Raw genomic sequence first — 23,575 nt, forward strand, 5'->3', positions numbered from 1 at the left:
TTCCAGTGAGGCAGAGCTGGAGCCAGACCGTAGCCCTAGCAGCCTGTCAGTTCCTGTGCTCCACACATGCAGACACAGCAGTCTTCCTCTTACCAGTTTAGCAGCTGGATCTTTTCAAGGCAGAAAAGACCCAGTAGAGCAGCAGAGAACACTCCTCCTGCAATGCAAACATGGCAGGCACTGTGCTCTAATCCCCCTCACCTCCCCCCAACGTCTGTTTTTAGGCATTCACAGAGTTTTAGGGCTGGGCCTTCTGGATATTCTTCAACTAGTGGTAGAACTGGATTCTTTGTTGCCTCAGCTCACCTGGCCCTGGCAGCCACTAATGCCACATAATGACCTCAGCCGAGAGACCCAAACTCAGGCTGGCCCCCCTGCCACATCCCAGACACTGCAGCTGGCAAGGCTAGTACAGGCCTCCTTAGTCGGCCCTCAGCCTTGAGACCTCCAGTCTGGGCTCAGACAAGATTTTTTGTTCTCAATATCTACACTTTTCAGGGACACTAAACTACACAAAGCCTGGCTCACCATTAAAAGGTTGAGGGGGGCCCTGCAGATCTTGGGAATGCCCTCCAGTTCCGTGAAAGGTCAAACACTGGGTGAGGGTCAAACATTGGAAACGGGTCTCTCCAGAGAAGAAAAGTGAAAGCAGTGCTGGACGGGCAGCCCGGGGTTCTGAATTCCAAATCTGCCCATGTCGCCGGCAGGCTGGGTGACCTTGGGAATGCGCCTCCCCTTCTCTGGGCAGGGCAGGCCCTCTGGTAACGGGTGGCAGTTGGCCTAGATGGTCCCTAAAGGCCCTGGTGTGCCGAAGAGGCGGATGAAGCTGGGGCGCGGGCACTGCAGTTGGCTTCCCTGGCAGGTGAGTCCCTCCTCCGAGCCTGGGCGCGCGCGCTGCGGGGCCTTTTCGACGCCTAACGTCGGGCCCGGCGAGGTTCCAAGGGGCTCCGCCGTCCCCCTGGCTTCCCAGCCACTGCGCCCCGCCTCTCTCCGCCTGTTTCTAGCTTTGGAATAAACTGCCTGGTAGCGGCCAGGGCGCCACAGCGCGATTGCACCGCGAGCACGGAAACGGGACGCGTGTAAAATCGAAACCGAGCTCCAGGGCTCCGGCGAGCGCTTTGGGGGCTGGACCGGCCCCGCGAGCTCGGGGCGTCCCCACGCAGCCACCCGCCGGGCGTGGGGGCGGGAGTGGGGAGTCCCAGCGAGGGTTCTGCACCCTCCCCGCCCCCTGCCAACACCACGCTCAGCCTTATTTGCATTTAAAGAGAAAGGCCCGGAGGAAAACAGTGGGCGGGTCGGGGCACGCCTTCCCACCTTGGCGATTGGGCCGCACGCCTGCCAATCAGGGCGCGGACGCCCCACCCTGTGGCTGTGGAGTTGGGGGGGGAGGGGGTATGGGGGAGCTGCCCAGAGCCTGGGGAAGGGGAGCCAGTGCAGGAGGTGAGTGGAGCCGCGGCGGCGGCAGAAGCGGCGGTGGCGGCGCTCTCAGCCGCGGCAGCCGAGGCTCCAGCCTGGGCCAGGGCGGCGCAACAGACAATAACCGAGTTGGGAAACGAACCGGGCCGGGTAAGCGTTGTGGGCAGCCAGGAGGCTCCGCCTGCCCGCGGTCCGGTGCAGCCCGGCGTGCTCAGCTCTGGCCGCTCGGAGAGGAGCGTAGGGCTGGGCCAGTCGGCGTCCAGGCCGCTCTCCGCTCCCCTTTGGAACCCGCTTTGAGGACTGCCCGGTGAGGGCCAGAACAAAGTCCCTTGGACGTGGGCCACGGAGGCTGGGGGTGGGGGAAGAGGGCGGGCAGGCGGGCGGGCTAGCCTCGGCCCTGCCTCCGGGCTCTCCAGGAGGCGGGGATGAGGCCCGCACGTGCTGCCGCGCGGTCCCTGGAGGGGAGCCGCCAGCCAGCACCCCCAGAAGTGCATTTGTAGGCCGGGAGCTCTGCAGCTTTGTTGTAGCACATTAGCTGGAACAGCTGGGTTACGCGGGTATCGCTCAGCCCAGCAGCCCGGTGGCCGCCCCTCCCCTCCCTTCCCCTGCGCATCTCCTGCCTCTTCCCTCTGCGGACCAAGCCATCGCGCTGGCTTTGGTCCGACGGATTGGGGTATCTACGCTGTTTGTCTCCTCCCTGGGGCGCTCAGTTTGGCCTTTAAACTGCTCACTTCCCTTCAGAACCCGGCCTCGCGGCCCCAACCAGCCGCGCCCCCCTCTCCTGGGCCTCTGGGCTCTTCTATTGGCGGCCCCCGTGGACAGGCGGACTGGAGAGCGGGCTCTCGCTGGACCCTGGGATAAAGCTGCAGCCCAAGGTAGTCAGTCCTTGGGTTACAACTGCAAGGCCGCTTTGTCTCCTCCCTCGCCGCGCCTCCTCTCCCCTCGGGGGGCACTGGCCTCATTTTTCTCTCCTGCTTCCCGTTTAAAAATAGCGATAAGCACGATGCTGGGAGGGGGTTTCTGTGTCAGAGGCCGAGGGAGCAGTTATTGTAGTAGGGAAAACACCGTCTGAGTGTTGTGAGAGATCTAGAGAAGCAGCCAAACCCTCCAACTTCGCAGTTACTTAAAATACCCAGCCCGCCCGGCTGCTGTCATTGTCTGCTGCAGACATTTCTGACACTGGTGACCGCCCGACTTTGCCCAGGCTCCCTGGACCTGAGGGCGGGGCTGTGCCCGCCAGGCTCGCCGGAGATCAGGCCCCCCAGCTGGCAGCTGTACTAGCCCCGCAGAGCCGGCCTCCTATCGGTCAGGCTCTTCTTAGCCTGGGCCACAGGGTCAAGGCCAGTCTTGTCCCGCACAAAAACACCTCCCTCTCCGGCTCTGCCCGCCTGCTGCATCCGCCTGGGTATGGGTGGGGTGGAGGGCACTAAGCTTTTGGAATCCCCACCCCCACACCTGGGGATTCCAGCAGAGCCCCCTCCCCCAGTGCGGCTTTCCTCGTTGGGCTGCAAGGTAGACTGCCCCTGGTAATGGACTCCAGGCCTTCCCGAGGATCAGGAGAGAGGAGCACCGCAGGAGCTTGGCAGGCCCTTCTTGGACCTTTGACCAACCTCTGTGGGTGGAGAACCATTTGAGAGGAGACAATGAGAAACAGTAAATCCCTCACTTGGGAGGAAGGGCAGCTGGGGACTTTTGTGACACCAAGTACTGCAGATACCATACTACACTCATCTCCTCCCACCTCGACCAGTGCCAACACAAACCCCCTAACTTGCAACTGGGCATCTCCAGTCCAGGGCTGGACCAGCTCTCTGCCCTGCCTCAAACCAACAACCACCTAATGTATCCACCGTATGTAACTGCCCTCCCCACAGCCAAACCCGTTCACCCTACGTGTCCAAGTTCTCTTTCCTCTCTGGCTCCAGCTCTGGGCCCTTCTCAGTGCCTATCCTGCCTGTCTCTTGCAATCCATGATGACCTCTTCTTTCTCAGAACTCTTCCAAGCTGCCTGAGTCCTTTGGGAATTTGGGGGCTTAAATTATAGTAGGCAAACCATAATTAAGTTTCCCTGCCTCTACTTTGTCTCTGATATCATGGATGTCTGAATTCTCTTATAACCCCTCAGAGGGGTAAATGAAACCTGGAACTCAGCCACAATCCCATCAAAGCCTAGCAATGCATAGCAGTTAAGAAATGCTTCAGAAGGACTTGCTTTCTTTCAAGAAGAGCTTTCAAGAAGACCTTTACTTCTTCAACTTGCACTTGTCTTGATCCATACGAAAGTGGTTAGAGAAATGATACTCAAGGCTTGGGTGTTCATTGAGCAGCCTAAGGACGATGGAAAAGGGATGGGTTGAAACTATAACAAGAAAATATGTAATGATATCTCCCTTCAACAACAAGCATAGGATCTGGACTGCCCAGACCCTAGACTACACACACTTTTGGTTGCTAATTTGTGAGACTAGAGGCAAAATATGAAGAGATAGGAGATCTCTATATGCAGGGGGATCAACCTGGGAAGCTTCCAGAAAGTAGAGAGGTTTGGCAAGGCAAAGGGTAGTGGTATAGGTAAAATTAGGAATAGGAGAGATATTGCTGGCAGGCATGCGGAGTGAGGTGACTGGGTATTTTCTGGTTGAGGTTGTATGGCTCTAAGATATTTGGTGCCCAGTGGTGGGGGTTCCCAAATGCCAAGCTGTGGAATGGGGATCTGACAATGGGGGGTTAGGGGCCATCAAACAATGGGGAATTGGGAGGTTTTGGTGCATGTGTGTGTGTATAAATGTGCCACAATTGGAGTTTTAGCAAGAGTTTTAGAATGGGGTCTTAGAAGAGGATTGGTAGCATGCCATAAGTTGGGCAGGTAAGAGGCCACTTTTGGATCTGGAAGTAGAACTGGGGGGTTGGCTATCTCTAGAGGAAAATTGCACCTTGTCAGCCTCCCTTCTGCCTTTGTGGGGTTGGGGCGGGGGAAGGAGAGAGCCTGGAGCCTACATACCAATGTGGTGGAGCCGAAGTGTCCCAGGCCTCTGGTGATTCCCTTCCTTCTAGCTGGACGAGCCTTCAGGGAGCACCTGTTTGGACTTCTGTGCTTACATATGGGAATCCTGAGCCCTGGGAAGCAACATGGACTTAACTTAAGGTCACACAGCATTTAGGAATAAGGGGATAGGCTGCTGCCTCCCGTGCAGTGGCTATTTCCATTGTATCCCACTGTGTCCAATGGCCTCTGTTCAACATACACCTCATTAACCAACCCCTCATTTCACCTCACCCTTTCCCGAAGGGTGAAGGGATGCTGGGTTAGCTTGGGGCCCCATCTGGGAGCCGCTCCTCTCCTAACATGACTCTTTTGTGCTTCTTGATCTTTGTCTGCAGCCTGTCAGAGGTGTTACACTTTCAGAAGGAAGGGAAGAAGTTGGAAGATGTTGGCAGTCCAATGATTCTCTTCTAGCATAGCGGAGGTGTGAAAAATTCCTCAAGAACTATTACATTTACACTCTTGGAAAGTGTGTGGGGGGATGGTGGAGGAGGGAACAGCCCTGCTCCGCTGGTCCAGGGCAATAAGGGAATAGGAATAGCAGCAAACTTGGCAGGTCACTGGCTTGCTTACAAAACCAAAGAGGAAGAAAGGGCTTCCAGCCCCCTCACTTACAGATACACTACTTGTGGCTAAAAGGCATTCCTTGTGTTATTCCCTAAGTTCTCCTGCTTCGAATCCTGTCCAGGCAGATAAGATATGGGATGAAGTAAAACCCCCAGAGGTGGGATTTCACCACCTTCCTGTATTACTTTACCCATGTCGCTGCCAGGAAGTTCTTTCTCAGAGCTAATCTGAGCCTCTCATGCTGTGCCTAAACCGTGTGTGCGCATGCACGCGCGTGTATTGGGGATGGAGATGAGAGCAGCTGGCCACTATTGCTCTTTTGCTTAACAATCCATTGAAGTTTTCATGTGCGTTAAACCGTCCCTCCAACCTCCAACTTCGGATCTGTGAATTAAATACTCACAGAGCCTTTCATCCCCACTCCTCGGTCTTATTTGTCAAACCTGTGCAGGTGTAAGTGTACCTCTGGCAAGGCAGGGAGGGAAACCAGAACCACTGCAGAGGTGCCAGCTGAATGAGGTGCACTGCTCCCCCGTACCTCCCCTTTTGGGATTCGGGGATAATATGGACAATGGAGAAAATGGCTCAAGGGCCTCGGTAGAGTCGGAGACAGGCATGCTGGGGTTGCAGGGGCCTTTGTGACCGTTTGAGCTGCATTTCTTGTTGTAGAGCTTCATTTGCAGGTTTTCTCCCGGTGGCTTCCAAGCAGATACCAGCCCCCTTCTCCAGCCAGCAGTCCTCAGCCCGCCCTGTTAGGGGCTGCAGCTCTTCTCAGGACTGGGCCTGTTGTGGTACCCTCCTCTCTGAACAGAAAATATTCACAGGCCAGGCCTCCTGTATTGTGAAAGGGTAAAATGTTGGACAGAGCTGTGGGGTGCAGGCATGAGGAGTAAGGCTGGGCCGAAGTGCATCTTGGTCCTGTAGTAGTGGACTGGGCTCAACGAGCCAGGGATGCAGGCCTCCCAGAGAAGCCTCGGACCCCCAAAATCACTTGTACCCACTATGCCTCCTGACTCAGCAGGCACTAGAAACATGGGCACAGACAGGACTACCCTTTCCCCGGCTTCTCACTAAACCTGGGGCAAGCGGATCCCTGGTCCATCCTCCCATTTCTAGATGGGGAAACTGAGGCCCAGAACAAATCAGTGATTTGTCCAATTTACACAGAAGCACAAAGCTCCTGGTCCCTAATTCAAGGCTTCTTCCTCTAAGCACACGGATCCTGATTGCCTCCCAAGCGTCAGTTTCCTTAACCGGCCTCTCGCATAGGTTATGGTTTGTATGCGGGAGTGGATACGTAGGAAAGTCAGGGGTCTCCCTTGTTCACTTGGCCTGTTTTGTCCTCTGCAGGCTTCCCTCGGCTGCCTCATCACATCTGTTTCCCTGAGGTTAACTGTTCTCTTGTTCTTCATCTGGACTGGGGTGGGGAGGCGCCTGTCTCCTGTCTTCGATCTTGCCCTTGGTATGTTCGTACTGACGCAGCGGAAGCCTTACTCTGCAGGCAAGGTGCCCATCTCAGATACAGTCCTCTCTGAGGTCTGGGAGCCTGAGAGGGGAGTGGCAAGTAGGTGGCCCTAGAGTCCCTGTTGTCCCAGGGGAGCTGGGTAGGGAACCTCAGCAGCCTGAGGAGAAAGCTGGGGCACCCAGAAGACATAACAGGGAAACTCAGTGCTTGGGCGAGGTGGTGTCTGGGCGACCATATCTCCCTGACTGAAGAGGTCCCTGTGTACTGGGGGCTGGGGCTCAGGGGCAGAGGAAACCTGGAGGAGGCATGCAGGGAGAGCAAGTCCTGAAGGTCAGGCACAGGGGTTTGGCTCGGGTCCTGTAGGCAATGTAGAATCGTTTGGTGAGAAGAAGGGTGATGCATTGAAATCAGGGTCGTAAGAAAATGAATCTGGCGAGGATGCGCAGGCTGGATGCGATGGAAGGGGAAGCAGTAGGGGGGACTTCAGCTTTGCGGCATGTGGGGACCAGAGGGAGCTCAGCTAAGAGGCTTGTGTCATCTTCTGAGGACATGGGGTAGCAGCTGAGGAGCTGGAGTGGACAAGTTGCTTGCAAGAGGCCCCATCACAAGAGTTCTTCACTGAACATCTGCTCAGTCAGTGTCTGCTGAGCAAGTTGCCCTTCACATGTATCACGTTGAATCTTGATCACAATCCTGCACGGCATGGAGCATTCTGTTCACTTCACAGATAAGGCATGTGCATCTCGGAGAGGTTAGGCCACTTTCTCACACCTCGCAGCCTGTACGGGGTAGAGCTGGCATTTTAGTTCTGGGCTGACAGACTTCAGCCGAATTGCAGTTCAGTGGAACCAGTTGTGTTTGAGCTCTTGTTCTGTGCTAGGTGTAGTGAGCATAAGGTGAAGGAGGGTGCATCCCAAAGAGGTGAATGGACAGACTGAGGCTTGTCAGAATGAATTACCCAAGGCTGAATATGTTAACAACTCAGTTGAGAGGCTGCTGGTGGGTGAGTAGGAGCAGGGGAGAGAGGGCCCTGTAGGGGTCTGTGCTGCTTCTAGAGTTGGTGGGATGCCCTCTTGAGAACAGGTGCCCCTTGACAGAAAATTAGCAGAGGCGTGGTTGCAGCGGTAGCTTGGGCAGGGCTCTGCCAGCAGCCTCTACAGCTTTACCAAAAGGTGCCAAGCTGGGCAGCCCTTCCTTCAGACCCTGAACAAATGGATTTGAGAGTGGACCTTGTCTGTGGGCTTTAGAAATGGGTGATTAAGTTTCATATATTCTCATGGGTCATTTTCTTTAAACAATACCTCAGATTTTGCATCTTTGTCCCAGGGGGCAGGTTTCTGTTTTAACCTTTGTTTTAGCCCCTCAAACTCATCTCCCAAGGGAAACAAGGGTAGAGGAACTTGTCCCAAGGTTTGGGAGTGGGGGTGGGGGTGTTGCTGATGAGGAGAGGTGCCACGGGCTGGGTTGGCAGCCCTGTGATTCTGGTCAGCAGGCTTTTTGGAATGTGCTAGATGAGGCCAAAACAGTGGCAGCCGGTGACAGCTGGAAATGCTTCAGAGAAAAAGTTCAGCAGGGCTGGGTCAGGGATGAGATGGGAACGGGAGATGATGGCTCTTGTGTGATGGGCACCTGCACAGTCCTTGCTCTCAGTCTTGCTTGTTTCATTGGGGACCAGCACAGTGCAGCAGAATGTCCTAGAATTGGGACTCAAGAGGCCTGGGAGCTGGTGTGTCTCTGTCACTATCCCACTGTATGACCTTAGGAAGATCTTCCAAGCATGGGCGGTTTCCTTCTCTGTGACAGGGAGTTACCATCCCCCACCAGGGGAATTTCACAGAAGGGCCAGTAGTGGGTGATGGAGTGGGGAATGCATTATAAGTACTGTGAGTTGGTTGAAGGATATCTGTTAATGTGCATTTCCTTTGATATTTGGTACTTTTCACTGAGTTTAAATTGTTGGCCTTTCTGGTCTGGGCTAGTTGAAATTCCCAGATAATCCAGAGCTGTTAGGCAGCAGCTGACTGGAGGCAGCTTTTTGGCCCCTGAATATTAAAGTTCGGCTAAAAGAGAAACTAAGACTCCTGAGATGACTACACAGTTGCCCCATTTACTACTTGGGGAAACTGAGGCCCAAGGTGGTTTGGCGACTTATCCACAGAGCCCTGGGAAGCACCCTGCTCAACCCTGACTGAGGTAGTTTTGTTGCTAGAAATTGACCAACAATAATTTGAATAAATATTGAAAAAATCAGTTGCTATGTTTTTGAGCCTCTGCTAGATAACGCATTGTGTTTGGTTCTTTATGTACATTGGTTTTGTGCCTTACAATAGCCTTGAGAGGTAGACATCTCAATAGCCTCATTTTTCAGTTAAGGAAACTGAAAACAACGTGCTGACGTCTCCCAGGTGGGCAGAGCTGATTGCAGTGCAGAACCGGCCCTGAACTCGGCCTTTTTTTTTTTTTTTTTCTTTTTATTAATTAATTTATTTTTATTACAGATGGTTCTCCTTTTTCCCCCATTGACACCCTCCTCCCGATCCCCCGCCCCCCCAGCATAGTTGTCCACTGGTTACGCATACATGCATGTAAGTTGTGTGGTATAACTCTTCCCTCACCCCACCCCCCTCTTCTGAGGTTTGTCAGTCTGTACCCCACATCCATGTCTCTGGGTCCATTCTTGAACTTGGCCGTTTCCAAGTTGGCTGAGCTGGCCCAAGGAAGCTGGGGCGGAGTGTGCATCAGTAAGGGTCCCTGAGGCAGCTTTGGGGTTGGTCTCCTGCCTCTGATTTTTTTCTTTTTTTGGATACCTGTTCCTAGCGGGAACCGAACCTGGGACTCTCTGGTCCGCAGGCTGGTGCTCCAACTGCTGAGCCAAACCGGCCAGGGCTCTCCTGCCTCTGTTTTGAGAGGAATGGGAAGGAAGAAGCTCTGCTTAGTAGCCAGCCTTCCGCTGGTCCCAGAATGAACCGAAGCTACCCTGGGAGCAGAGATGGCCACAGCCCACGCTCTGCCATGACAGCAGTAGCTGCAGCGAACAGCCCTTGCCAGGGGCCACAGACCAGCGTGAAAGGGCGCCCTTAACCCACCCCGCTACCTGAAACTTAGCCACGTGGGCTGAGAAACCTAAGGGTTGCAGGGCCCGGTGTTTGGCAGAATCACTTTCTGGGCAGGAACTATGATGGGAGCCAGTCCCAGCCTGGGGAAGCTGCAAAGTCTGTCCCTTGCTGTCCCCTGTGCCTTCTTCCCCGCTTCACTCTCCTGGCCAGTGAACGCTGTGGCCCCAAGTAAAAGCAGCATAGCCCATTGGGGAGGGACAGACTGGGACCTGGAGGAGTAGCCAGGAAAGTAGAGACGGGACCTGGGCCAAAGGTGGCCAGGTGGGGCTGGGTTACGGGGCTACCAGCTGAATTGTTACTGCCACCTACTGTCCTGCTGTCTTGGAGGAAAGCAAACAGACACTGTGAGTGGCTGTGGGGAGTACATGGCCCTGGAAGGGACTAGGCAGAAGAGTGGGAGATAACACAGTTTCAAGGCTGGCTCTTGCCAGCAAATGTGACCTTGGGATCTAGTTAGGAAGAAGGCCTGAAGCTAGAGGGAGATTGCGTCAGTCTCAGGACACAATCCTGCCTAGCTCACCACTCCTACCACACAGTCAGAGGGCTCTTTAAACTGCCCTTAGGAGAAGACTATAAATCCGCACACATGTCTTTAAAAGCCCCTCACACTTGGCTCCTCCTCAGTGTGGGCCAGAACGGGTGGTCCCCCAGGCTTCCCACAGTAAATGGCTCTCCAAAATGAGCAGCCTTTTACACATGCTCTGCTACTTCCTAAGTAACTGGGACCTGACCAGGAAGGCAGTAATCATAACAGTAATGCCAGTCTTTCTCATTTGCACTACATTTTACAGTTTACAAAGTACTTTTGGTACCCATGATCTCATTTAATCCCCGCACCACTGCAGTGGACTGGGTAGATGATGGGATAGAGAAGAGCTGGTGTGATCTCCACTTCACAGAGGGGTGCCTTGCACTGTTCAGGGTTCCCTGGCATGGCCTAGACCCCAGTCTGTGGCCCATAGTTTTTATCTTTTTAAATTTATCTTTATTGTTTAATGTCTTACAGATATCCCCCCATTTTTCCCCCATTGACCCCTCCTCCCTACTCCTGCCCCCCTCCTGCCTTCCCCACACTGTTGTCTGTATCCATTGGTTGTGCATATATGCATGTAAGTTCTTTGGTCTATCTCTTCCCACCCTCTACCCCCTTCCTTTTGAGGTTCCTCAGTGTAACAACCAATTTGTACTTCTTAATCCCTTCACCTTTTTCACCCAGCCCCTAGCCCCCTCCCATCTGGCAACCAACAGAAAGTTCTCTGTATCCATGAGTCTATTTCTGTTCTTGCTCATTTTATTTGTAGATTCAATTGTTGATAGATATTTATTTATTGCCATTTTATTGTTCATATTTTTTATTATCTTCTTCTTCAAGAAGACTCTTCAACATTTCATATAATACTGGTTTGGTGGTGATGAACTCCTTTAGCTTTTTCTTATCTGGGAAACTCTGTATATGCCCAACAATTCTAAATGAAAACTTTGCAGGATAAAGTAATCTTGGTTGTAGGTCCTTGTTTTTCATCACTTGGATTATTTTTTGCCATTCCCTTCTGTCCTGCAAAATTTCTTTTGAGAAATCAGCCAACAGTCTTATGGGAACTCCTTTGTAGGTAACTAAGTGCTTTTCTCTTGCTGCTTTTAAGATTCCTCTTTGATTTGAACCTTTTGCATTTGGATGATGATATATCTTGGTGAGGGCCTCTTTGAGTTCATCTTGTTTGGGACTCTCTGTGCTTCCTGGACTTGTATGTCTGTTTCTTTCACCAAGTTAGGGAAGCTTTCTGTCATTATTTTTTCAAATAGATTTTCAATTTCTTGCTTTCTCTCTTCTCCTTCTGGCACCCCCATGATGCAAATGTTGATACACTTGAAATTGTCCCACAGGCTCCTTATACTATCCTCATGTTTTTGGATTCTTCTTTTTTCTTTTTCTTTCTGCTATTCTGATTGGGTGTGTTTTGCTTCCTTATATTCCAAATCGATGGTTTGCTTCTTGGCTTCAACTACTGTACTATTGATTCCCTGTAAATTATTCTTGATTTCAGTTAGTGCCTCCTTCATTTCTGACTGGTCCTTTATTATGCACTTGAGGTCCTCACTATGTTCCTTGAAGTTCTTACTAAGTTCCTTGAGCATGCTTATAACGAGTGTTTTGAACTTTGCATCTGATTGATTGCTTGTCTCTGTTTCGTTAGTCATTTTATCAGCCACACATAGGTGTGGGACCAGCCAGTCCACCTCCGTCCCTCCTACCCATCTCAATGTGGCTTCTTCTTCAATTTCCTAGTTGTAGGACTTCCATTCAGCTTGATTTCAGGCAGTTCTGAATGATAGTTGTGCTGTAGTTTAGTTGTAATTTTGATTTGGTTGTGGGAGGAGGTGATACCGCGTTTACCTTCGCTGCCATCTTGGCCGGAAGTTGGCCTATGGTTCCTTTCACAAGATACTGCAGTGGGCTGTCTTCTACCCCAATGGAGCACAGCAGTAAGGGCAACAGAAGGCCCAAAGGGACAGTGCCACAGCCCTAAACCCAGCAGGACAATTCAGCCTTCAATTTACAAGAAAATCAAGGCCCATAAGATTTTTCACTTGGCCCATGGTCTTCCTTTTTTTTTTTTTTTTATCCTCACCCGAGGACATTTTTCCATTTTTTGTACAGACAGAGTGGGAGGGAGAGAGAGGCAGAGAGAGAGAAGGAAACATCGACGTGAAAGGGACACATCGAGTGGCTGCCACCCGCACGACCAACCAGGGCCGGGGACAAACTGCAACCGAGGTACATGCCCTTAGCGGGAACCAAACCCGGGTCTCTCAGGACCGCAGGCGGACGCTCTAACCGCTGAGCCAAACTGGCCAGGGCGGCCCATGGTCTTCCTTGATGCCAATTCACACTTACTAGGCTCACCCATCCCTCCCCCTAAATCACTGCTATTTCTACTCACTCCTGTCTGACAAGATTCAGATTGAATGCCTCCTCCTCAAGGTAGCCTCTCTGAGCCCAGAGGGTGTCTTTTCGCCTTTCAGATTTATCCTGACATATGATAACTAGGTATGAAGAATGATAACCCTCCACCAAAGCTTAAGCAATCACGGGGGCTCTTTCAGGCCTGTATCATGTTGTGCTTTCATATTGTTCCATATAAGACTCTCTCCCAGTTAGCCTGGGAGTTTACCCAAAGCAAGGGCTAGGGTTTCCCCCTCCTTGTCCCACCTTGCACCACTGTGCTCAACGTCTATCACTTACCAAATGTTAGGAGAGGTTTGTTTCATGAATCCACAGAGGGGAATCCAGTTTCACAAGCAGCTGTGATACTGCTACCCCATCTCTCTCATGCCCACACCATAATGACAATACTGTCAGTAATTTCAGGGCTGAGGCAAAAACATCTGTGCTGTGGAAAGTAGAGGAGGGGGTCAAATACACGATAGGGCCTCTATTCCCTTCAGACCCCAGGGTCAGGACTCTGAGTAGTTGTGTGTGTGTGTTTATGATTGTGTATTTGCAGGGTGGGGGCAGCACTGTCTATTGGGGCTATCAGTTGCAGGACTAAGCTTGAACAATGTCATATAAAAATATGTCACATGGGAAATATACCCAAACCTGAGCAGATGGCAATACAAATCTCTGCAGAGAGGGTATCAGATGAGTTTTTTCTCTTTTATTTTCTGGATAACCAGCCATTATCTTGCTTCAAGTTTAGTATTCAGTTCTGCACAGTGTCCCTGATGGAAGCCAGGATCACACTGATGATTCAAATATGAAAACAAGCAAGGCTCAAAGCACAACAGTAACGTTTGCCAAACAGGTTCAAGGCTCCAGGAGGGCTCCTGTAATGAGGTCAGAGGCTCGAGTGTAGCTGACAGCCTCTTTCCACCCCCAGTACCGGTCCGTTGTCTCCCACTGGAGGTGAACGGATGACTCTTGTTGTGGTGGCAACCAATCACAGGGCTGATGTGGCAGCCAGCTGCTCCCGGGACAACAGCAGTGCTTGCCTCTCTCTGGCTCCCAGCAGCAGCTCTGCCTCCCTTCCCTCATCCCCGCTCCCCGCCTGCTAGCGGCTACTCTACAGAACAGGGGCATAGTCGGGAGGGACTTTCCGGGGAAGGCTCACTGGGTTCTAGCAGGCTGCTCACTGATCCAGCCACTGACCAGCTGTAGTAACGAATGAATACATCAGCTCTGGAAGGGGAGCATGTGCTGTAGCAAGGGGTGGGTGGTTGCTCTCCCCCCTTCTTTTTATTCCATCTCTGTGGCATTTGGACATTTGGAGGATTGTGAGCCTAGACCAGAAGGGTGTGCCTTGCACCAGATTTATTTCTTTAAATACATGCCGAGAGCCTAACTCCCAGGCCAGGAACATGAATCATGTGGAGCTGTGCCTTCAAGGAGCTCCCTTTATAGGTGAGGAGGTAGATAGGGGCCAAAGTCATGAGGGGAGTGGAGAAGGAACAGTCTGCCTCATGGTTCTAAAGTAGAAGGTGGGGTTCCAGTGACCAAGGGCCACATTAAAATCTCTCTGCAGCAAGAGCCAATAGAGTCTGACCTAGACCTACCCCACACATTACCACTCGGGGGAGGTATTGCTAGGCCTCTTGGACTGAGGACACAAAAGCCCAGAGTGTTGCCTGCTCCGAGGTCACCATGCACCCTTAGCAGATCCTGCACTGCAGCTCTGGGCTGCGGGTCTGGGAGGCTCCTACTCTGGGTTTCTGAAGGTCCTCAAGCATGTCCTGCCGGCAGTTTAGGGAACCCATGGGGAGGAGGTGTGACTTCAGGTATACTTCTCTCTCCTGCCCCAGGCAAAATGTCAGTGAGAGTCTGGGCTAATGTGAACCTGAGGCCTGGACCTCACAGAGCTCAGTGAGGACTCAGTGAACAGTTTTGCCAGATGCTTTTCCAAAATTCGATGTCGTCAGAGCTGACCTCCCTCCTCCCTTTCCTGCCTCTTCCTAACATACCCCCTTTGATAACTCCTCCCACATCCAATAGCACCACCGGGCCTTTCTCACATCTGCAGTTCCCCCTGCCCAGTGCAAGGGGGTAGGGTGATGGCTGCCTGTTGCTCAGTGTAGGGTTTCGCTGCCTTGGGGCCCGGAGGAGGCTGGCCCAGCAAGCCAAGCATATGGAGTGCATTAAGTTCCCCCCTACATTTTATCTTACTTTCTTTCTGGTTCCACTCAAGCCTGAAACTACAGACACCTGTGAAAACAAACCCTGCCTGGATGCTTGCTCACCAGTCCTGTCTCTCTGTCTTTATTTCTCTCATCTCCTCCAGACCCAACTATGATGCTTCCTGACTGATGATGTTATAACTGCCCAGAAGCCAGAAGGCTGCATTTTCAGCTGAACATACCTGAGTTGTCCCATCACCATGGAGACCCGAAAAGATGAAGCTACTCAGGCCAAGGGAGCAGCAGCCTCAGTGGATACCCCGGACCAAGGTGCAGAGAAAGGAACCAAGAACAAGGCAGCTGAGACAGCAGAAGGGCCAGCGTCAGAGCCAACCTCATCTGGCCCAGGTAGGCTGAAGAAAACTGCCATGAAACTCTTTGGCGGCAAGAAGGGCATCTGTACCCTGCCTAGTTTCTTTGGAGGGGGGCGGAACAAAGGTTCTGGGAAAGGCAGCTCCAAGAAGGGTCTTAGCAAGAGCAGGACCCATGATGGCCTGAGTGAAGCAGCCCGTAGCCATGAAGACATTGTCAGTGAAGGAACCGGCCTCTCCTTACCTTTGCCTGAGTCACCCTGCCAACTCCCCAGTTCCCAGAGTGCCCATGGGGCTCTGGAGACGGGCTCCAAATGCAAGATGTCTGTGGCTGGAGCCGCAGAGAAAGCTGGGGCTGAGAAGGTTCCCTCTGCGCCCAAGCCAAAGAAAGGCCTGAAAGGTTTCTTCAGCAGTATTCGCCGTCACCGGAAGAATAAGGTCTCCGGTGCTGAGCAAAGTGAGCCAGGATCCAAGGGGCCTGAGGAGGCCAGAGCCAGGCCTCCTGAGCATGTGAGCTCAGTCCTTCTGGCCCGTGCTGAAGAGACCCTTCAAGACCCAAGAAAGGAAAATGCCAAACCCCAAGATGCTCCTGGGCCCAAGGTTTCTTCAGCATCAGAGCCTTCTCCAGCAGCCACTGAGAAGGCAGCCTGTAAAGATCCAGAAAAACCTGTGGAGGCCTGCGCCTCAGCACTCCTGCAGCCCAAGCCTGCCCCTGAAGCCAGTGGCCCAGAAGAGCCCCCGAGCCCAGAAACAGGGGAGAAGGTGGTGGCAGGAGATGTAAATCCACCCAGTGGCCCTGTGGGGGACCAACTGAGCCTCCTGTTTGGAGATGTCACATCCCTGAAAAGTTTTGACTCACTGACAGGTTGTGGTGACATCATAGCAGAGCAGGACATGGACAGTATGACAGACAGCATGGCCTCTGGAGGCCAGAGGGCCAACCGAGATGGGACCAAGCGCAGTTCCTGCCTGGTTACCTACCAAGGAGGTGGGGAGGAGATGGCCTTGCCAGATGATGATGATGAGGAAGAAGAGGAGGAAGAGGAGGTAGAATTAGAGGAGGATGAAGAGGAAGTCAAGGCAGAAGAAGATGATGACTTAGAATATCTGTGGGCCAGTGCTCAGTTGTACCCAAGGCCCAATCTGAGTCTGGGCTACCATCCCGCCACTTCACCAGGCCACCAGGGCTACATGCTCTTTGACCCAGTTCGGTCTTATCCTTGCCTAGCTCCTGGAGACCTTTTGACGCCTCAGAGTGACCAGCAAGAGTCTGCCCCCAATAGTGATGAGGGCTACTATGACTCAACCACCCCTGGGTTTGAGGATGACTCAGGGGAGGCCCTGGGACTCATCCGCAGGGATTGCCTGCCCCGCGACAGCTACAGTGGAGATGCCCTCTATGAATTCTATGAGCCAGATGATAGTCTTGAGAACTCCCCACCTGGGGATGACTGCCTTTATGACCTCCACGGTCGCAGCTCTGAGATATTCGACCCCTTCTTGAACATTGAGCCCTTTTCTTCCTCTCGGCCGCCTGGGGCAATGGAGACAGAAGAAGAACGGCTGGTGACCATCCAGAAGCAGTTGTTGTATTGGGAACTTCGGCGGGAGCAGCTCGAGGCCCGAGAGGCCCGAGAGGCCCGAGAGGCCCGTGCCCGAGAAGCTAACACCAGGGAGGCCTATACCCAAGAAACACATGCCAGGGAGGCGCATGCCCGAGAGGCCCACGCCCAGGAAGCTCATGTCAGAGAGGCCCGAGCCCGAGATTCCTATGCCAGGGAGGTCTGTACCCGAGAGGCCTGTGCTAGGGAGGCCCAGGCCCGAGAGGCTCGTGCTCGAGAGGCCCAAATCCGAGACGTCCAGGCACGGCCAGAGAAGCCCGTCCTGGAGTATCAGATGCGACCCTTAGGCCCATCAGTGATGGGCCTGGTGGCAGGGACGTCAGGGGCTTCTCAGACTTCACACCGAGGAACGACGTCGGCTTTCCCTGCCACTGCAAGCAGCGAGCCGGACTGGAGGGACTTCCGTCCCCTGGAGAAGCGTTTTGAGGGAAGCTGCTCCACGAAGGACCAAAGGACCTGCCTGATGCAGCTCTTCCAGAGCGATGCGATGTTTGAGCCGGACATGCAAGAAGCAAATTTTGGAGGCTCTCCCAGGAGGGCCTACCCTACCTATTCACCCCCTGAAGAGCCAGAGGAAGAGGAGGTGGAGAAGGAAGGGAATGCCACCGTGAGTTTCTCGCAAGCCCTCGTGGAGTTCACCAGCAATGGGAACCTCTTCTCCAGCATGTCCTGTAGCTCGGACTCTGACTCATCCTTTACCCAAAACCTCCCTGAGCTGCCCCCCATGGTGACCTTTGACATTGCTGACGTGGAACGGGATGGGGAAGGCAAATGTGAAGAGAACCCCGAATTCCACAACGACGAGGACCTTGCAGCCTCTTTGGAAGCTTTTGAACTGGGCTACTACCAGAGACATGCCTTCGACAACTACCGCGGCCGATTCTACCAAGGCCTGCCCTGGGGTGTGAGTAGTCTCCCTCGATACTTGGGCCTGCCTGGCATGCACCCACGACCTCCACCTGCTGCCATGGCCCTCAACAGGAGGAGTCGCTCCCTTGATACTGCAGAGACCCTGGAGCTGGAGCTGTCCAGTTCCCACCTGGCCCAGGGCTACATGGAGTCTGATGAGCTGCAGGCTCAGCAGGAAGATTCAGATGAAGAAGAAGAAGAATGGGGCCGAGACAGTCCCTTATCCCTCTATACTGAACCTCCAGGGGCCTATGACTGGCCTGCCTGGGCTCCCTGTCCTCTCCCTGTGGGGACAGGCCCTGCCTGGATAAGTGCCAGTCAGTTGGATGGGCCTTCCAGCCAGGCTCCATATGGGCAGTCAGCCTGTTGCTTACCTCCTGTGGCCATGTCAGTATTGCTGTCAGTATCAGGGCCAGAGCCAAGGGCACCCGGGGAATCCGGGCCTCAGCTAGCTCGGCCTTCGCACCTACCCCTTCCCATGGGCCCTTGTTATAACCTCCAGCCACAAGCCTCCCAGAGTGTGAGGGCCAGGCCTCGAGATACACTGCTGCCTGCTGATGAGCCCAGTTGCTCCTCTAGTTCTGGAGGCTTCAGCCCCAGCCCTCTGCCCCAGGCCAAGCCTGTGGGCATCACCCACGGCATCCCTCAGCTGCCCAGGGTCCGGCCTGAGCCCCTGCAGCCTCAGCCCATTCACTATGGGGCTTCCAGCCTTGACCTGTCAAAGGAGAAGGCTGAGCAAGGTGCCTCTCTCCCCACCAGCTCCTCCTCCACTGCCATGAATGGAAACCTAGCTGAGTAGTCATCCTCAGTTCTGGAGCGGGGGCACGGGGCTTGAGCATGGCAATGGGGACCAGGGGATGGGCAGAGGGATTTGGGGGTGGGGGTTGCTGTTTAACTTGAAAATCCTTTTGGCCAAGGAAAGCTCCTGTGAGTTTTCACCGTTGTTTTCCCACTTCCCTCTTCTGCCATCTGTGGCCACATTCAGCTCGAGTACATCTGCCCCAGGAGGCTGCTGCTGCTGTGTTCCGGCTTTTGCTTTCGGGGTTTCTTCTTGTGACCCACGTAGGGTTTGGGATGCTGTAATTTTGTGCCTATTCCAGTTGCCGAGTTAGTGAGTATATATATAGCATGCATCCTTGACACAGGCTGAACCCTTAGCGCCCCCTGCCACCCGATCGCCCAGTGAATGATGAACCACTGATGAACAGCCTCCCAGGTGGGGACAGGGGGCTTGTTTGCTGTTAGCAATGTGAAATTATGGTACAGATCCTCCCCACCCCCACTCCACTCCCTCCTGGCATAGCTGCCACCATTACATCAGATGACTGTAATCTGTTCATCCCAGCTAGCTGTCCTTAGAGAGGATCATGTAGCATGTATCTCACCGCCTACTGCTGTGGACTTTGGCATCATAACCAGATGGGGGCCTTTGAACCTGGCCTGCCATAAGCTTCGGTTGAGGACAAAAATGCTGATCCCTTTAATGGAGTGATCACATTAATCCAGTTGCAAACGGAAGACAAAATAGGGTTCTGTTATAGACACTGCTATAAGTCTGGAGCTCTGGAATGATAGGATTTTTTTTTTCTTTTCCTCTCTTAAGCTTGTGACTTCCTGAGTTGCAGGTGCTTTTGAATTTTGGTTCTTTTTTCCTCCAAAGGAAACTTTCATAATCTCATCACAAATAATACATTCTTTTAATTGAGATACAAGAAGAGAAGCAGCCTATAAATTAGGCTTGGCCATAGGGACTGGGGTTTTCGCAGATTCCAGGGAAGGGACAGGTAATGGAGGTCCGTTTGTCTCAGCCAGCAGGAGAGGGGGCTTTAGATTTTGCAGAGCTTAAGGCAACCCAGCTTCTTAGAAAGGAAAACTGTCCCCCACCCCCCACGCAAACAAAAAGTTCCTTCTGCCTTGCCGACCCCTTCATTTGGATGCTGTAAAGAGATTCCAGACTAGCCCTCTCAAGAGATAAGATACCAAAGGCATCTAGGTTGCTCTTCTGGGCTCTCTAAAGAGCTTTCCTTTTCCAGTTATCCAAGTCCTTAGCATCATCAAAGGACCAGGCTTCTTGCGAGGAAAGACTGTGACCTTCGCTCAGTCTGCCAAGCTTCAGGATGCTCGTTTACATGGCAGTTGCAGCCCTTTATGGAATCAGTGGCACCCCGTTTTCTCCTGCATCCACACAGTTCTAATGTTAAGTAGCTTAGAAATACTGGTGGGGAAAGTTGCTGTCAGGAAGACATTGCAACAGGCTACCCTTACCAGGCCCTCTCCATCACCAATACGAGAGGGTTCCTTTTCCATTTCTTTATTGGAAATAGCATAAGGAACATTTTTTGCCTGGATGTATTGACCCAAATTATAATCCTTGCTCCCCCCCCCCCACGGCTGCCCCTGTTCTTTTACCCACCCACACCTCTCTCTTTACCTGTTAAGAGAAGAGGTCAATGGGGCTTCTGCCATTCCTGAGATACGGCAATTTGGCTTGGGAATAGATGCCGTTGTCCCCCACCCCAGTCACAAAGGTGACTTTGTGGGCAAATTGCCCCTTGGCCAGGAGATATGTTTGTACTAGCCTCTGTCACTGTTTCTCAGATTGGGGTAGGGCCCATGTGCGCCCCCACCCCCCCAGATCCGGATTGGCTGGTAGTGGCTGTACCCCTGGAAACACTGCAAAAGTTTACATGGCACCAACACTACCAACTCAAGGGACCCAGAGCAGCTCTGCGGGCTGACCTTTTCTGCACTGGGAAGAAATGTGTCAGTCACGGAGCTGGAGAATGAAATAGGGTGAGGAAGGCTCTCCTCACACCAAGCACAGCATTCCAGGAGAGGCGCCCCAATTCCGGCCTCCTGTCCTCCCACCAAAGTTGCCCTGGGAGGAAGGGGCCGAAACTGGCCTGGCTGTTTGGCAGGAAGTAAACACTCACCAAATGCCTTTACAATAGGGGAAAACCCACCACTTGCCTCCTCTGTCTCTGCTTGTCCTTCCGGGCAGCTCAAGCTCCTGGTTGGATGTGGACTGTGGCAGCCACAGCAGGTAATAGAGCCATCACCAGCCTCCAGAGCTCACTGGGCCAGCAGCCTATCTGGGAAGAGGAAGAGGAGGCGGTCAGCCTGTGGCCAAGCGCTGACACCTGCCCTCAGTGGCAAGAAGGCAGCAAGAGGCTCTGCCTCTGAGGGGGGCAGTCACAGCCCTGACATACTTGGCTGGGCTCTGGAAGGTTACGTACCGCAGAGTAGGGCCTAGGACTGTAGCAGCTTACAGTTCGGGTGACACTGCAGCCTGCAGGTCCTTGCACGGTCCTGACCAGCCCAAGGACAGCATCCCCACCACCGGGAGTGGGGCAGTTAGGGCGCGTGGCTGCAGAAGCAGGTTCCTCTAGAGTCGCATTGTGGATCCAAGCAGTTCCTGGCCGAATCCCAGCTGCAGCCTAGAAGAGGAAGAGAGACCTGCCTAGGGACACGTGGCGATGGCAGTGCAGGGTGGAACTGGGAGAGCCAGCCAAGGCCAGGTCTCTTCCCAGACATAGGCCAGTGCTTGCTTGTCTGACACCAAATATGCCGTGGATGTGGGTGTCCATGTCAAGTCCACACCTCCTAGGCCGTGACCAGACAAACGTCATGTCTGCATTGCAAGGTCTTGGATGCGACCTTGGATGTCTGCTTTTGGATGTGACTTCAAGGGAAGATACGACTTGAGAGGAGGTGGCCACCCTCATCTGTCTACCCAGCAGGCTTTTCTAGTGCCAGATAGCTCTGAGCCTGAGAATTCCCAAGTGAGACTGGTGCTTGGGGGACCAGTGACTGGATGGAAGAGGCCACCTAGGAGGCTTCTCCCAGGACCGCCAGTTTCCCGGTGCTTTGGCGCCTTTGAGGAAGCCCTGCCCTGGGGCCCAGGTGGGGACTGCTCTGCCCATTTGGACTGAGCTTGGGCACCAGTTCGTGAACCTCCTGGGCCAAAGGCTTTGGTCAACACCAGTGTCCCTCCTCTGTGCTATACCAAGGAGGGAAGTAGCTTCTCACACCCAGGGTGTGTTTTCCCTTATCCTGCTGCCAACGACTTTCCCACCCTTGCCAGTGCCACCACCCTACCTGCCCTCGGCCCCCAGGCCCAATCGCTGGAGGGAGGCATGTGGGGTTAGCAGGGAGACTTCAAGTTTACCCATGTCTATGTTGCATCCAAGTTGTTTTTAATATATATATATATCAAAAGTCAATTATCTATTTTTGTATTGTTTGCATTTTATAATCATGGAAAACAATGTTTATCAGTTGTTCTTTTCTGATATATTTTATTTTTAAGCGGTGCTGTTTACAGTTTTAAACAAAACAAAGATGACACAAAAATTGCTGCTGCTTGTGCAGAGGGCTGGCGTCCCGACTGCCCAGAGCCCTCACTCATTCACTCTCCCCAGCCCAGATGTGCCGCTGTCCGTCCCCTCCCTCCGTGATAGCGAGAGCAGAAGATGCCCAGGTACTAAGACAGATGCCAGGTGACTCAGGCATGTGGAACCTGGTAGACAGCATGTCGTTTTGTGGCTTTATTTTATTTTCTTTTTCTTTTTGGACCCTGCCCCTTCCCTGTTTGTAGACCTTCTGAAAGTACACATGTCTTTGTCTCACTCTCCCTTTTTTACTCTTTATGTTCTGTGCTTTTGTTTTGAGACCAGAGTGCCCATGTTGTGCTATTTGTCATGTTGAGTTTCTCCAAAGGAACATTTTGGGGACAGGGACATGCTCCACTCATTTGGGAGGGCAGAGGGTTTCAACCACAGCCTGTCTCCCCAAGAAGTTGAGGGAAGACAGATGGCAGTGATGTTTGAACCATCAGGAATTAGCCATCGCAGTGACGAAACCCTTGCGTAGGAGCTCAGTTGATTGGGACATTCACCCAGAAGAGACATTGGGGACCTCCTTGACCCCTCATGCTGCTTTGGGGGAATCTCCCCCTACCATCATTCCTGCTCCCCTGCCCTCGTCCAGCTCACACATGGATGGTACTTTGGAAGACAGTGACTGTCAGGGTGATGGCTTACTGGCCTGATCCCCACTTTTTCATCCTATAGTCACTCCAACGAAGAAAATCCACATAGCATGTATATGTATAAGGGTTGGGCTTACTGAGAGGCGGGGCTTTAATTATTCCTGTTTACTATTGGTGCTTATTTTCCCTGCTGTATATGGGGGTGGGGGTGGGAGGGAAGAAACCAGGAATGTATATTTAGCTCATGTTAAATAAAATGGCTGGGGGACATTAGGAACTGCAGGAGATCCCAACCCCAGGTACAAAAGGTCTTTCTCTGGCAGTGCAGAAAGGGGAGCATGGCCCCTGGATGTGCCCCAGCTTCCCCTTCTCTATTCCTGAGACATCACGGAGTCGCCTGGATTGTGACCTCTCCAATCCTAATTCTCACTGACATCTGGATATCTTGATGCACTTCCTGTTTGTAACAACATATATTTCTTTTGCTGAATGCTAATAAACTGGGTTCAAGAGGGACCCCAGTCACTAAAGTGCATTCTTGTGGTTTGTTCCACAGCAGCATGCTTGTGACCCATAGTTTCTGGCTTTGTCCTTAAGGGGAAATTGAGACAGCAAGGAGGCGGACCTCCTATTGATGGCTCCATCGACAGGATGTGTCTAATGGTGGGCCTCGGGCCAAGCTGCAGGAATGGACTCTTCCACCCAGGCCTATGGGCAGAGATGAGGTGCTGGCCAGGCAGCTGCCTGCCTCACCTGTCCAGCCATGGGGTTCAATGGGGGGACATGTGGCCTCTGCCCCTTGTTGCAGGGCATCTCGCCTAGGCACCAGAGGTGTACCACAGGACTAAGCCAGTCACCTTGGGGTCATGTCCTGATTTCCTGGCCTGTCCTAGCCTAGGCAGGAATCACTTGCCCCTTTGTATTACCCGTACAAAGGCCCACCCGCGCCTTCAACCAGGAGAAG

The 23,575-nt window shown here is 53.0% G+C and overlaps 1 protein-coding gene across 2 annotated transcripts; it reads left to right on the forward strand.

The window, feature by feature from the left end:
* The first annotated feature begins 1,411 nt into the window (after positions 1-1,411).
* On the forward strand, positions 1,412-18,420 carry AMER1 (APC membrane recruitment protein 1). 2 transcript variants are annotated; one of them, XM_036271806.1, is made up of 2 exons: positions 1,412-1,440; positions 14,884-18,420. In XM_036271806.1, exon 2 carries the CDS (start codon positions 14,980-14,982, stop codon positions 18,418-18,420), a length of 3,441 nt encoding a protein of 1,146 aa, XP_036127699.1. In that variant the 5' UTR covers positions 1,412-1,440; positions 14,884-14,979. The 2 variants fall into 2 exon arrangements, with proteins under 2 accessions (XP_036127699.1, XP_036127700.1); XM_036271807.1 differs by lacking the exon at positions 1,412-1,440 and adding an exon at positions 1,507-1,566.
* Positions 18,421-23,575: the final 5,155 nt, after the last annotated feature.

The sequence above is a fragment of the Molossus molossus genome, unplaced genomic scaffold (assembly GCF_014108415.1).
Source record: "Molossus molossus isolate mMolMol1 unplaced genomic scaffold, mMolMol1.p scaffold_m16_p_2, whole genome shotgun sequence".
NCBI lineage: Eukaryota > Metazoa > Chordata > Mammalia > Chiroptera > Molossidae > Molossus > Molossus molossus.

Excerpts from the sequence above, each read along its gene's own strand:
- AMER1 (XM_036271806.1), top strand. The coding sequence starts at position 14,980 with ATGGAGACCCGAAAAGATGAAGCTACTCAGGCCAAGGGAGCAGCAGCC.